The following is a 14601-nucleotide window of genomic DNA, read 5'->3' as shown; positions in this document are numbered from 1 at the left end:
TGTGATATTGGTGGCTTTCATTGATAAATTACTTTGTAGCAGAGGAATAGCAGCTTATCAGGAATGTCTTTTCTCTTAATGAGTTAGTTCTTGAAAGTTTCTGCTCTGTAAGCTGATCTGAGTCATCTTTAGAGAAGGAAGTTGGTTTTAACATGACCAACATGCAAGCTGAGGGCACTGTGGATGTCAAATACTAGATCCCTAGGGCCTGGCCAGAACTGGATAAGAGGTGAAGGACTTTAGAAAGCTTGGAGGGTTAGCCCAGCCCTTCTGTCCTCACAGCTACTATAAAACTTACAGAAAAGTAGAATAGTCACAGATATTAACACTGTTTACATTTATCCGTTCCCTAGTGAGCTTGCATCTTGCTTGGGTTGGTGTTTGCTCAGCTTACTCATTTCACACACACACCCACAGACATATACTCACGCCCTGTTCCACCAGGTGGAAAGGTCTTGGCTTGCCTCTCCCTTAAACTGGCTAATCATCATTTGGGGACAAACATTATCTAAATTATTACTCACTTTTCAGTTGGGGCCTGATTCTGATCTCACTTTGTCCCAGTTTTACACTGGTACAACCCATCTGGTGCTTTAAAATGGAGTTACACCTGATTCCTGCTTGTACAAGTAGAAGTAGAGCCAGGCTTGTGAACATGTTCTCTGTGATGCTCAACCTGCATTTATATGTATTAGTTGGAGTTTCCTGTTGGCTCTGTCAGGACCTGAGTTGTGCCCTAAGCAAAGTGAGAACAAGGATCAAACCAGCATCTTCCCAGTTGCCTTCAGCCAAATTTGTCTGTCAGTTGTCTTTGCTCATTCAGTCGCTTTTGAAGTCAGTCCCTTTTAGGTTTTATTTCAAAACTAATTCTTAAAATGTCATTTTCAAGTAAGAGTTGGAAGGTGAGGGACGGGAACTGGTCTTTGCAGAGGCTAAGCTTGCCTGCTTGGCCCTGGAAAGGATTGCTCTGCAAACAGAGTTTTTCCAAGGAAGTTCTGTTTTGTGATCTGGCACAGCCCCAAGCTGGGTGTAATCTCCGTAGCAATCAGTGGTGCTGAGATCTGTAGGAGCCTCCACGATGTCCTGTCCACGTGCAAGAGAGCTCAGTGCAGGCAGGAGAGCCTTTCTAGACCCACGGCTTCTGCCCTTGTCTCTGGAGTGCAAAGTGCTTCTCCTTAGGGGCCACAGATTTGTATACAGGGCAAAACCACCAAGGATTTTGCTAACAAAATACATATTCCTTTCCAACAGTCAGTGAATCGCTTCCTGTGGCAGCACAGAGACCCAGCTCTGCACAGCTTTCTCCAAGACTTCCTCCACCAAAGTCCCTCGGGGTGGAGAGAATTCATCTCAGAAAGTCATCCATAAACGAGCAGCTCTTGGAAACCAGACACTCCAGGTAGGCACATCTTGCTGCTGCTGCTGCACAGGTGGAGAACCTGCTGGCATGAGCTCCGTCCTGCCCCTGCCCAGTCCCTGCCCCTGCAGAACACTCCTCCCTGGGAAGTCCAAAAGTCAAATTATAGCCATATGTAACCATTTAGCTGTGATATGCTTCATTTTCAAACTCGATTCCTTTGCTTCTCTGTTGCCTGCTCTGTCCCTTCTCCTTCATGCTTCTGCCCTTTCGCAGCAGCTTTCCCTTCCAGCCATCCCATGAGGACCAAGAAGGGGTTGAATTTTTTCTTCCTTTTTAACAACTTTGTTCTTTACGCAGGGAAGCACATCCAGTTATGCCCTTCCCTGTTTGCTCTGCCTTTCGTTTTTTTTTTTATCTCCAAGACTTTGGAGCTTATACTCGACGTGGTACAACTTGTGTTTAACCTAAACGGGGTTGTCTCCTGTTACAGGGACGTGCTCTCGACCCACAGCAGCCCTTACCGGACACTGGACCGGCCACCCCAGCCCCACGGGGGGAGGAGCATGCCCACAACCCCTGTGCTCACACGAAATGCCTACAGCAGCAGCCACTTACAGTAAGGGACCTTTGCTTTCAGTGTTGTGTCCGTCTTAGGCAGCAGAAAAATGGTGTTAACAGGGTGAAGGGTCCTTTGCCATACAGCTTTCCCATACAGCCATACAGGGTCAGGCTCTCAAAGTGTAAGTTAGTGCCATTACTGTGGGAAGAGAGCTGCAACGTGACCTCACATGTGTTATTAGACAGCTGAGAATCCACGCTGGGGAAGGAGGCATGCTATGAATCTTCCAGTGTTATCAAGAGCCCAGGGTTGGTTTGTTTGGGGTAATGCAGCTTTGGGAGATGGAGCCACAGGAATCCCACCTCTCCATGTTCTCCTCCCATCTCGTTACTTGTGTAGGCTTTACCTGTTTAAAAACTGAGGGAGCCCTCCTGTAAATCATTCCTAAATGTGTGTTTGTGACCTTCGCTGTGTGTACCCCTGTGACAGATTAACCTTGCTCACTGTGACAGATTATTATGTGAGAGATCTCCTAGTGTTGCAGCAAATAAAAAACTCAGCCAAACAGAGTTTCTTGCGGTGCAGATATTCTGTGAGGAAAGATAAGGCTGGGTTCATACTGTGCTTGGATCGGGAAGCAGCTGACATGTCCATGCATGCTCTCTCCAGCTCTGTGTGTATGGTCGTGTGGCTGCCTTTCGCCGACAAACATCTGTGTTGTTTCAGGCCAGATGTTTCCCCACACCACTGCCGGCAGCGCAGCGGAAGTCTGGAATCCCAAACCCACCTGCTCTCCGAGACTCCCGCTGAAAAGTCAGCCTTCACCCTCTCCAAGTCCCAGCGAAGCAGCAGCACAGAGATCCTCGACGACGGATCATCCTACACTAGCCAGTCAAGTGCAGAGTATTACTGCGTGACACCCACTCCCAATCCGTATTACACTACTCAGACACTCGACAACAGGACCAGGGGTCGAAGACGGTCAAAGAAACATAATATTTCCGCCGCAAATTCAGGGAGTATGCCAAACCTCGCCCACAAGGATGTCCGCAATGGTGTCTACCACAAAAATCAGGAGCAGCCTTCCTCTAATTACTATATTTCTGGATATTCCCCGTACACCGAGCCCGACGTTTATTACAACGGAGGGTATGTCTATGAGAGTGACACGGAGGGACAGTACAGCGTCAATCCCTCCTACCGCTCATCGGCACACTACGGATACGACCGTTACAGGGAATTCAGGGCTTACCACGAGGACGAAGTGGACAGAGTACCACACAACCCCTACGCAACCCTACGGCTTCCCAGGAAGCAGGTTGCCAAAACGGAGCACATAACCAAAAACATTCACAAGGCCTTAGTAGCAGAGCATCTCCGTGGTTGGTACCAACGTGCCTCCAGCCAGAAGGAGCAGGGTCACAGCCTGCAGGCAGGCTTTGAGTCTGACAGAGGATCTCAGAGGAGTTTGGGCTTTGCTGGTCTGCAGACACCGTGCTCTCCGAGCAGTCGGGTGTCGTCTTTCTCTTCAGGTAATGTCTGAATTCATCTGTGCTGAGTGTTTTTGTAAGTCCCTGCTGTGCATTCAGTTCTGCCTCACTTCGCTGCCTAAATGAGGTCAGAGTTAAAGCCAGGCTAGAGCTCTGTCTTGAAAGGTGGATGAGGAATCGAGTAAGATCTTGTTCCGTTCTTGGGAAGAAAGTCTTGATTGTTGCCTTCTCCTAAGGGCAAAAACTGCCTTTTGCTCTTTGTAAGCTCAGTAATCCAGAGAGGTACAAAGAGCCAAATGTGTTTCAAAGAGGTGTATTTACCAACTAGAAGCAATGTGCAAAACTTCATGCCATTTAAATGCAGTGGCTGTGATGGCTTCCAAAACACAGTCCAATGGACACCACAGAATGGGTCAGAAAGTCTTTCTAAAGAGATTCCCTGGCTTCAGGACACCATCTGTAATTTCCTCCCTGTTTTGTGTTTGCATTGTCTGCATGAGTGTCCTGCAAAAACCCATAGAGATCACTGATGAGAATTGTCTTGTTTGTCTCAACTGATTTAGCTGGAGAAACATCTAATTTGTTGTAATTATTTATTTTTTTTTAACTTACAGCATCTTCTGCAAACACTGCTGGGAACTGGAGAAACCCGGTTGCACTGGGACTGTCAGACTACGATACGTTGTCTCATTCCTCTTATGCCAGCTGTTATGGGAATGTTTATGGCAACCTTCCTTTGCAGAGCAGGTGAGTAGAGTATTTCTGGGTTTTCTGCCCTTCCTCCTGCATTTCACATGCTCTTAAAACTTGTGAGAAAATCAGCTTTATTTCAAAGAGCCAGGATGAAGAGTACTTGTAAAACTGGCGTCTTGAGAGCAGGTTTTTTCTGTGTGGAGTAGATCAGCTGAACCATCACTAACTGTACCACTGACTCTCAAGGAAGGAGGGAGCAGTCATAGTGAAGGATGAACTCATTGGTTGCACAGCCTTTTCATCTGGCTGGTGCTGGACCATCACAGATCTCACACTCCCTGGTGACTGCGATGCTCTGAGCAATGTTATGGGCAGAGCACCCACTGAGCCCAGTCCCTCTCACTCCTTGTGTTGGGGGGGTCTCTCCTGCACCCCATCAGCAGTTTGGCAGCACACAGTCCTACTGGGTTTCTGAAGCTGTAGTGCTTATGCTGATGAACTTTTGGAAAAACAAGGAGAGGAAGCAGCTCTCTGCAGCCTCACATCTTAGTGCTTGCATTCAAAGGCAATACCACCTCTGCCAAGTGCATCTCCCTTGGCAGAGCTGGACCCAGGAGCTGGGGGAACCTGCTACTGCTTGCAGAGCCCCCTTGCTCGTGAGGGCTTTCCCAAGGGCTGCAGGGAGCCCAGGGTCTGCTCGGGCCTTGCAGGAATTCCTGCAACTCTCTCGCTGTTTCTACTTGGCATTTTCATATTTCCCTCCCCACTGTAGTAGGCTGTCTGTTGGCAATGAGGACAGAGAGCTCCTGCCCTGGGGAGTGACTCTGCCCCCACAAATGCCATCACATTTAAATACACTTATGCAAAGTGGAGCCAGCCATAGTAAGTACCCCACCCCCACGTGTGCCTCCTGCTTTGTGGGTTGCAGTTTGTGCTGGCTGCCAGACAGACTTGTGTGAAAATACTGAATTTTTAATTTTGTTTGTTTTAAAATAAATGAAAGTGTAAGAGAATATGTAAAAGCTGCTGCTAGATCCTTTTTTTTTTTTTCTGAGTGAAATGCTATGGGCTGTTTTATTGCAGTGATTTAAAATATCTACAGCAACAGTGTTTAAAAATACAGTTCCTACTAATTTCTTAATTTCCTATAATTAGGGTTTGAAAATTTGGCTTATACTGGCAGCTTGATCTGAATGAAGTTTATTAGCTATTAATTTTCAATATTCTAAACCACTTGTCTGATTGTTCATCTGTTTTATTTTCTGCTTTAATGTGATCATGGCAAACAAGCAATCAGTATGTTCAATGGTCTTGACAGTGCTCAAGGCCAGGCTGGATGGAGCTTGGAACCTGCTCTAGTGGAAGGTGTCCCTGCCCAGGGCAGGCGGTTGGAACAAGATGATCTTTAAGGTCCCTTCCAACCCAAGCCACTCCGTGATTCTGTGACATTGTTGATCAGCTGAGGTGCCTGTTGCATGCAAATTTTACTAATTACGGCACAAAAACCAGGTTGGTGTTTGGACCCAAATTACAGTGAGGTGAACTCACAGTAACCAACTTTGAGCCCAAGGGAGGTGCATGAATCTGGGGGGCCAGGGAAGACCCTCAACTGATCCCTGGTGCCGCTGTCTGTCTTACAGAACGTACACGGAGCCGAGCCAGCTGGGTGCTGACGACGAGGATCGGTTGGAAGGAGACTTGCCCAGCAGTGAGCAGAGGTTGTTCTGGCACGAGGACTCCAAGCCCGGGACGCTCGTGTAGCCCACCCGCGGCCCCACATTCCTGCCCCCGCGTGCCTTGCACAAAACGCTGTGACTCCGAGGCGGATCTCGGGTGGAACTCCCAAACTGAACAAAAAGAGGAAGCAGGCTGTTTTTGCTGGGAAAGATTAAAATCAGCATTAAGAGGGACTGTAGCAAACTGACAGAAGTCTTACCGTGAATGGCGTTTCTTTGTGAATCCGGACGGCCCACACGAGCCAGGGCAAGCCACAGTTCATCTGTGACTAGATGCAGCACTTGGTTGAAGTATTTATATTTAGCAAGCACTTTTTGGGAAGATTGAAAGATGTCGAAGGCAAACCTCAGAGGAAAAAAAAAAATGTGAAAAGAAGACTGTAATGGAAAAACCGGGAATTCTAGGAGCACAATTCTGGTGTCTGAAAGAAGAAGAAGAAAATGAAAATTTATTCTGCCATGGCTTATGATGACCTGGAAGGACTTTCATAGGCTTATGAAGGATAGATACTGTGTGTGTGAGTGAGGCAAAGGGTGACTGAATCAGTATTGGAACATTAGTTGAAGGAAGGCTGGGGGTTTTTTTGTTATGGAGGTTTGATTGAGTTTATCCAATTTTTGAGGTGTTGTTAAGAGTGTTTGTTAGCACCACAAGCAAGTTCTGGAAAGAAAACTTGCTGACACAATATGTCGTGTAAAACTGTAGGCGATTGTGGATTTTGGAAACAGAAGCAGTAAACTTTGAACTCTCTTTTCTATGATAAAGCATCATTAATAACGACACATTTAATGACCTTTCCATGGTACAACTGTGTGGAGAACTAGGCAAATTTTCACAGTGGCTGCATGGTGACCCCTGTTCATCGGGTGACAATTCCGTGTTACTCTGTCACAGTGGATCGAGGATCCACGGTGGGGAGCTCCAGTGATCACACAGGGAACAATTTGGTAGTAGTGGCCAGTATTTGAAGGTGGATGCAAACACAAACAGCCAAGCGGGTGCCTTAAAATGAGGGGCATTAGGATTGTACCGCCAGCCATCTGAACTACCAGGTGCGTTGCGAAGTCACTAAGTGACAGAACAGCATTTTCACAAAACCATTTGTGTAGGGGGGAAAAAAAACGTGACTGCAGTCTTGATTGAAGAGGGATAAACCTACCTCACATCATCCACCTGTAGGAACAAATTGGCATGGGTTATCCTGCGAGATTCCCAATGACTCGTCTGCATACGGTAAAATCTCTCCCGTTTCTCAGCTGTACTGTGCTTCAGGATTCCAGAAATGGTGCTCTTTTGTTCTTTTATACAAAGGATTAGTTACTCCTTGTTCATATTGTGAATAGAAAAGTTTCTGATAAACTTTTTTGACGTTTTTTTACCAATATTCCAGAGCATGTAATATATACAGGAGGACACACTTGTTAAGCTGGTACTTAGTCGTTTGTATTATTAGAGTCGCGATTTGGAATTAAACGAACAAAAACAAAATAAAAAATAACTTATTTCCTTGGTTTTGCATATTTGTATAGCCTTCTAGAAATGCGAAAGCTCTTTTTGCTTATTCTTTTACTACTTCTGAATTTTTTAGACCTATTATTTTGTATAGGTCAATAAACTAAAAAGTGTGCTACCAAAACCACGTCAGCATTCCTCCTGTTTCTCCTCGAGTGCTTGGAAAACTGCAGTGTGTGTTAATTTCAGGGCTTTAAAGTTAATCCCTATGGTGTGATTTCTTTTGGCCTGTGGTGTTAGATTGGGTCCAGAGGGTCAGTGGCTTCATCTGAGGGAAGCTTTTCCCAGGACACTTCAGAGACTCCCAAAACACATCTGTAAGTCAGAATTTCTGCCTCTCCATCAGCTGTCCTGAGGGAAACCAAGCTGGACTCACTCAGCATCCCCATGGGAGGGTCACAATCCCTGGGACATGCTGCCCAGCCCCAGCCTGGCAGTGGTCAAAGAGACAGAGGTCGCCTCATGTTGTTGAAAATACTTCTTGCTTGTCTATCCTTGCACCTAAAAATTGCCACAGCCTTTCCCAGTTGGAACATGGCTCTTGGGATTGTGTTGCTCATCTGCTTGGTCCTCTTTTGAATTTGTCCCCCCTGAGATACCCACCTTTCAGTAAGAGTGACTTCTGGATGTACAACTGCTTCTGCACCCTGGTCACTCAGCAGTTGAGATCATTCAGTCTTGCTCTCCTCTCTCCAGAGTTAATTGTCATTCCTTACTTTTTGTAACATCCTTAAACTTCACAACCACCACTGAACTTTATTCTTATTTCCAGGTTGCTGGTGAAAATAAGTATTAACAAGAACTTGCAGGCGTTCCCAATAAAAATACCCCCATGTCGTCATACTTTTCCGTTTCTCCAAGTAGTTTTCATGGTTTGTCTGTTTGCAAATTCTTCATTCGTTGACTCATACTCCTGGCTGCTATAAACTGTCAGGGCTTTGAGCAAGAAGCTGAGTGGTTCAAAGTCCAGTTCTCTACCCAGAGCTCACGGCATCAGTGCAGGCTGGCAATTATTTGTCAGCCTGCTTTGAAACCTTTTCATTTAAAAAGGAAATGAGGTGTGTAAAGAAGTCTGTGCCCCGTTTAAAGTATTGTTTCCATTCCTTTATTTTAGTGGTGTAGCCATTGAGTTTTGTGTTGGCTTTTCCATCAGTGGTCAGGATTTAGCTCAGCTCGACACATCCGTGTTGGCACAACTCTGGCACCTGGCCTGGCCTCCCTGCTTGATGGGACAGGACCAGGATGATTTTGGATGATATTGTTGAGAAGATGGGAGTTTGAGGTGGGTTAGGGTGTTGAGGATGGTTTGCTGTATTTGGGGATATTGGATATAAAACCTCTATGGCCAGAGTTCAGAGCCTGATTGCAGTTTCCAGTAAGCAGGAGCTGAGCTGCAGAGGAGCTGGAAATGGAAGTGGAGTGGTGGCAGCTGCAGCACTTGAACCCCTTTTGTCATTCTCTGCATGCTTGGCCCTGCAAGAGTTGTGTTCTTAGGAACTTTTATGAAGGGTGGAAGTACAGAGTGAAGGAGGTCCAGATGAGGAATAAATAAGTTCCAACTTTTCTTTCTCAGATGTTGCATAGAGTCAGTCTTGAGTGGCACTGGGAAGGCACGACATCCCCCTGGCACCTCCTGCCCATCGCCAACAAGGGATCTGGTGATGCTGGTGATACCTGACTTGTGCCAGTTGTTCCCCAGGACCCTTAACTTTGCCTTTTGCAGACCTCCAGTTTGCTTTGTTGCATTTCTGGAGCGATGTTTTGATGTACATGTACCGGTGTTCCCAGAGACCAGATGTGTGTAATGCAGCTAAAGAGGTAATAAAGACATACTTGTAATCATTATCTTATTTGTTCACAGCTGAAATACAAATTGCCTGTGCTTTGTTTGAATTCCTACTTCATCTGTGTGTTTTGCCGTGTGACCGCAGCCTTCCTCAGCAGGATAACTGAGGACATCTAGTGCCTGACCCGCAGCGTTGAAGAGAAGAGGCTCCCTGCCTCTGGTGCTCCTCTGGAATCCTTCCTGCCTCTTCCAGTGTGAAGAAATATCTAAAAATTCTTATTTGGTATGATCAGAGCAAAGCCAAGAGGGTGAACAAGGTGAAACACCAGACCCACAAGGTTCAATTTACAAACATTTCTCTGTTCAGAAGGCAGATGCTGCTGATGGGAGTGTGGAGGGGAAATAAAACCCCATTTAAATCTGTGTGTAATGGAGCATTTCCAAATGCTTTTAGTTGATGGATGAAGAAGAATAAAACCCAGTTCTTGCCAGGAATCTTTAAAAAGGCATTAGGGCACTAAGCTAAAATAAGCCATGCCTCATGTTTTTAATTGCTGTCTGGTTTTTCTCTGCTGTTTTGAACAGAAATACTCTTGAGATGTGGGAGGACATTCCTGCAGTGCAGGGACCAGGAAAGGGACAAGGCTTAGGCCAGGATCCCCATCCCTGAGCTCAGGCAAACCTTTAAAGATCACAACTCTTTAAAATTCAACCCAGTATATTTAGGTAAAACTTGTTGGCCAAAGTGGCTCTATATGTGATGTGACTCTTGCAGGTTTCTGTTGGCTTTTCATTTGTGATCTTAAAACTTGTTCAGCATAAGTGTGAGCAATGCAGCAGCAATGTTTACAGCTCCTGGGTGGGTGAGAAGCCTCCACCATGGCCCATCCCATCCCAGACCATTTGTAGGAAACCCTATAAAGACTGAAGGTTTGCTCCATCTCCTGGGCATTGGGATCAGTGCAGGGAGCCTAGGGAGAAGCTCCCATCGCTGCGCTTGCTGGCACTGTCTGGATAAGTTAACACCACTACTAGCAAGATTCCTGCTTTCTACACTATTCTTCCTTCTCCTTTGTGCTTTTCTGTCATATTTAATAAATTTCTGAGGTAGAAAGGTGAGAGTTTCAGCTATAGCAAAGCCTCACACAAACTTTTAATTGTGTTTATTTATTGGTTATTAATTTAAGTTTAGTTATCTGTTTTCCTTGCATTTCTTTTTTTCCTAGGGGTCTTGTGCTAAGGAAGAAATTCCATGTCCTTAGGAACATTCTGTCTTGTTGGTAACAGAAATTTCCTGCAGCGGTTTTCAGATTGCTTCCGTCACTTTTTGAAACTGTTAGAGAGAAATACAGCAGAGAGGGAAAATATATTTTATTTTGCAAATGTGTGAAGAGGTAGAGCTTTGTTTGCTGCTTCTAACTGTGCTATGCTGGGCATTGTGTCTCTCCCTGACTTATCCCTTGTTCTTGTTCCAAAGGCACCAGGCTGTTGGCACCGACTGCTTGGAGAGCCCAGCATCCATCCTGGGATCAGTCAGGGACAATCTGACTGATAATCAAGGGAGGCAATGAACGTGGTATTTGTGTAGAGCCGGGGAAGGGAACCTACAGCTCTAATTCGGGGACAGCCACATATTCCTGCTTAAGGCAGCCTTCATCAGAATCAATTAGCACTTGGATTTCTGTAGTTTGGGTAACTGCGTGTGTGGGTGTTTGCTCTTCACCCAAGCAGTGGGAAAATGGACCTTCATCCTGGCATAGATGGAGTTGCCAGGGGAAGGGCTGCACATGGCATCTGTTCCTGATTTTAGGTATAAACTTTGTACAATGGATTTTGTTGTGGCTGGTGGTTCTGGTGACAGTCATTGCCCACAGTGATGTGTGGTCGGGACACTTTTGTAGCTCTCTAAGCCTGACCTCAACATTGTGACCTACTGGGTGGGACCACAGAGTTGATCCCCCCACAGACCTGGACAGAGGAAGCAGAGGCAATGTTTGCTTTCTTGGCATCCACCTCTTTTCCCTCCTGTTCAGCTCTGTCCTCCACCTGCCCTGTCCCATCACTGACTGGCCAGGTGCCCTTGCATACCAGGACAGTGTATCCTCAGCTTTCCAAAGAAGACCCCTGTCTGGTGCTCAACCCTTTGCACTGTCTGTCAGGACCTTCCCCTCCAAGGTGTTAGACCACGTGGATCATTTCCCAGGTCAGGATTTATTATCAAAAATAATTACCGTGCATTCTGACTGAGCAAGTCAAATCTGAGGTGACATTTCCTCCTTGGAAGAAGAAGAGATAGTGTGAGTTGTGATCAGTGCTGGCAGCCCAGAAGGACACATGACACAGATGTCAGGGCCTTAGTGACAGTAGCAAGACCTTTAACCAAGAAACACCTTCTTGCCATCCATCCAACTTCGTTATCCCTGCCTGTCCCTTACAAAGGGAATCACCATAAATCCTTCAGCAAGTCCTTGACTGCAAAGGGATGTGCTCCATGTCCCAGGACATCTCCTGCCCAGCTCACAGCAGGCATCAGTCTCAATTTATATTTAATCATTAGAGTGTCATCGAAGAGCTGCAGATGGAGAAGAGTTTGCAGCCAGCCTGGGCTCAGCTGGAGTAACTCTAGAAGAAATCCTTCCACCTGTTCTGGGGCTGAGGTTAGGGAAGGACGTGGCCGTGTGTGCAGAACGAGCTGGCCACGGGGCCTTTTCAGCATCACTGCTCATGGGCATGTTTTTGATGGTGGGATGACATGAGGTATGGGGCTGTGATGGCTTTGGATGCTATAGAAGAAAGATATGCCTTAGTTTAATGTGAAAGGTGACACTGTTCCCTCAAACGACTCTGTTTCTTATCTGATCTGGCTTGGGCTGAATTCAGGTTTCATATAAATGTGGAGGTGATTGCTCCTTCCAAAGGTTATGAAGGTGGTAGTGCTCCTCGAAGAGTCCTTGGTGTTGTGTTATTGCAGTTCTGATTTAACAGTCCTGCCATGCAACGTTGGAAGGGAAACTATGGATTTGGCTTAAAAGCAGAGGGAACATTTTAAAATTGAATTCTAGCTACTGGTTTTAGTATGAGGCTTTTATCACTTCTGAGGCTCTGCCATGCAAACCCAGAGCATAGATAAATCATAGGAATAAAGGTAGAGTTAGCAGTAAATAATTGCTGAATTGCACATGCTGCCACAGGCAGGTTCTTATGCAGTTTTCAGGGAGATGAATGTCTTCTCTAAGGGTCTGAGCTTGCATTTCTGATAGAAAGTATTGAATCTCTGAGCCTATCTTGCACACAGACTTGGAATAATAAGCCCTCAGTTAACAGTAAATATGTAGGTAAATGTCCTGTGTGATGCCCATGGGTGGTGTGAAGTTCAGCACCATGTTTGCCTTGTGCTCTGTGAGCTCTGGCCTCAGACAGGAGCCAGTGCTGCCCCAGGGACTCTGTCCCCAGGTGATCCCTGGCACAGGGGATTGGTGTCCCCCTTTGATGGCCATAACAAGCATCATCTCTGTCCCACACCACGGGAAAACACATGGAGGCAGCTCAGGCCACATTTTGGTTTTGCTCATTGGTGAAAAGTCCCAGGCAGAGCCATAGCTCAGTCCCTGAAGTTGTGGTCAGACAACCAACCTCATGAATCGCCTGCTCCCCATAAAATAACAAAATTCCTTATGGTCTGTCACAGACTCTGATTCACCACAGGCTGGTTTTCTCTTTTTCTGGCAGCTGTTAGTGCCATGCTTTGGGAAGAAGAGGTAATGAACCACCACCCAGGGATGAAAACATTCAGGTATTTGGAAGTGCTTTACCAATGTCACATAAATAACACAAGCTGGAAAAGTAAAATACCAAGTTAGCAGTAACTAGTGCTGAATATTTCAGTGTTTTGCCCATGGTTGTGCTATAAATGATATCTGGGAGTAGAAACCCTCTCCTGTGGCCACAGCCCTGCTTCTGTAACTGAGCATGGTGGAGAACAGCAGCCTGTCACCTCTGGCTGTGCTGGGGATGCTGCTCCAGTCATTTTAAAACATGGTCAGTAAAAAAAAAGATCATATTTGTATTGGCAGGGGGATGGTGGAGAAGGCACAGTGTTGTTCAGTGGTAAATCAGCACAGAAACTCAGGCTTTGAGGGTGAAATTGGGAACATGTTTTGGCTCTGAATGGGGCAAAGGTTTGCCCTGGGTCAGCCCAAATCCTCAGGACCAGCTCAGCTGCCTGTTGTGTCACCCCCAGCCCCCCATCAGCAAAATGTCAGTGCCAATGTTCATATGTGGGGCTGATTCCTGCCACAAAATCGTGGGTGTTTTGATAATAGTTCTTAAATGGTTTGAAACAGTTGAAATTATGTAGAAATCCATCTGCTAACTATTTAAGCCTTTTTGATGCAAAGCAAGACATACACATCTGACCTGCCCGTGGTTTTCCCTGTGGGATTGTTTTGGACACACCAGTGTGGGAGGTCAGTGCCCTGCCCCAGGCTGAAATGTTATTTCCTTAGTTTCTGACATGACCAATGTCTCCATTCTCCTCTTCTCTCTCTACACATATTATTAACATTTTCTCTTCCCTGTAATAAGCAAAGTGGATAATGACACAGGTGCTTTTCTACTGCATAGGAAGGACCCATTGTAGCTGCTCTGACTTCTCTAAAAATGGAGAGTAAAAAAAAAAAAGAAAAAAAATCACTAACTTCTTTTTAGGGGCCAAATTAGAGACATCCAGGTTCCACTGAAACAGGAGGTGAAACTCCACTTGCTTTTCCAGAGCCGAAGGAAATCGTCAGACCTCAACACAGCGAGATGTGGTGATTCCTTGACCTGGGGAAGGTGTGAGGGGCTTATACCCCCCTCCCTGCTGCTCCATCTTGCCCTGGTGCCAGCTACTGCTGTGCCTGCTGCTTCACATGAGGGGGGTTGCCTTTGCAGCTCCCTGTCAAACTACTTGGGCAAGTACTTCAAAAGTCAGATGTCCTTACCCTATTTAAACAACAAACTTAATCCGATATATTTATATCTGTAAGGGTTTGGAGATATGGTGGGTGTTTTTCTTCCCCTGGTGTTTTTCCCACAGGGTGTCTCTCTATGATTGCTCCTGTTACTTAGTGGTTGTTATTGTTAAGATCCCATCATCTGACCCTTTATAATCCCTGTATTGCATTACACTGCATTGCTAGACATGCTTGGTGTATGCTACTGTTTGTCAATTTTAGATTCTCCCATCAGGCTGTGAGTTTCTTAAAAGTAACACAAGGTTATGTTACATGGGCACACTGTGACTCTTTCCGTGGCACTTGGGTTGGTAATAGAAGGGAATAAATGTGGGGGGTTTAATAAACAAAAAAAGTGAAAGACAACATTACAGAAATTGCTCTCAAATATTTGGCACCAGCATCTGCCTCATCAATTACCTTAAAAATAGAACCCTTTTAGGCACTTAAAGCATGGGATGATGGGCTGC

At 45.9% G+C, this 14601-nt stretch overlaps 1 protein-coding gene across 3 annotated transcripts in view; it reads left to right on the top strand.

Annotated features, from left to right (window-relative positions):
• FRMD4B (FERM domain containing 4B) overlaps positions 1-7345 on the top strand; it is an 82028-nt gene extending 74683 nt beyond the window's left edge. For all 3 annotated transcript variants that reach the window (XM_017835154.1, XM_017835155.1, XM_017835156.1), the window contains 5 exons: positions 1252-1399; positions 1851-1976; positions 2646-3451; positions 4024-4156; positions 5743-7345. In XM_017835154.1, coding sequence (XP_017690643.1) covers positions 1252-1399; positions 1851-1976; positions 2646-3451; positions 4024-4156; positions 5743-5863 — 1334 coding nt within the window. In that variant the 3' untranslated portion in view covers positions 5864-7345. The remainder of the gene's footprint in view (positions 1-1251; positions 1400-1850; positions 1977-2645; positions 3452-4023; positions 4157-5742) is intronic.
• The last annotated feature ends 7256 nt before the right edge of the window (positions 7346-14601 follow it).

The sequence above is a fragment of the Lepidothrix coronata genome, unplaced genomic scaffold, assembly GCF_001604755.1.
Source record: "Lepidothrix coronata isolate B3197 unplaced genomic scaffold, Lepidothrix_coronata-1.0 Scaffold249, whole genome shotgun sequence".
Classification (NCBI taxonomy): domain Eukaryota; kingdom Metazoa; phylum Chordata; class Aves; order Passeriformes; family Pipridae; genus Lepidothrix; species Lepidothrix coronata.
This window is presented reverse-complemented; position numbering and strand designations above follow the sequence as displayed.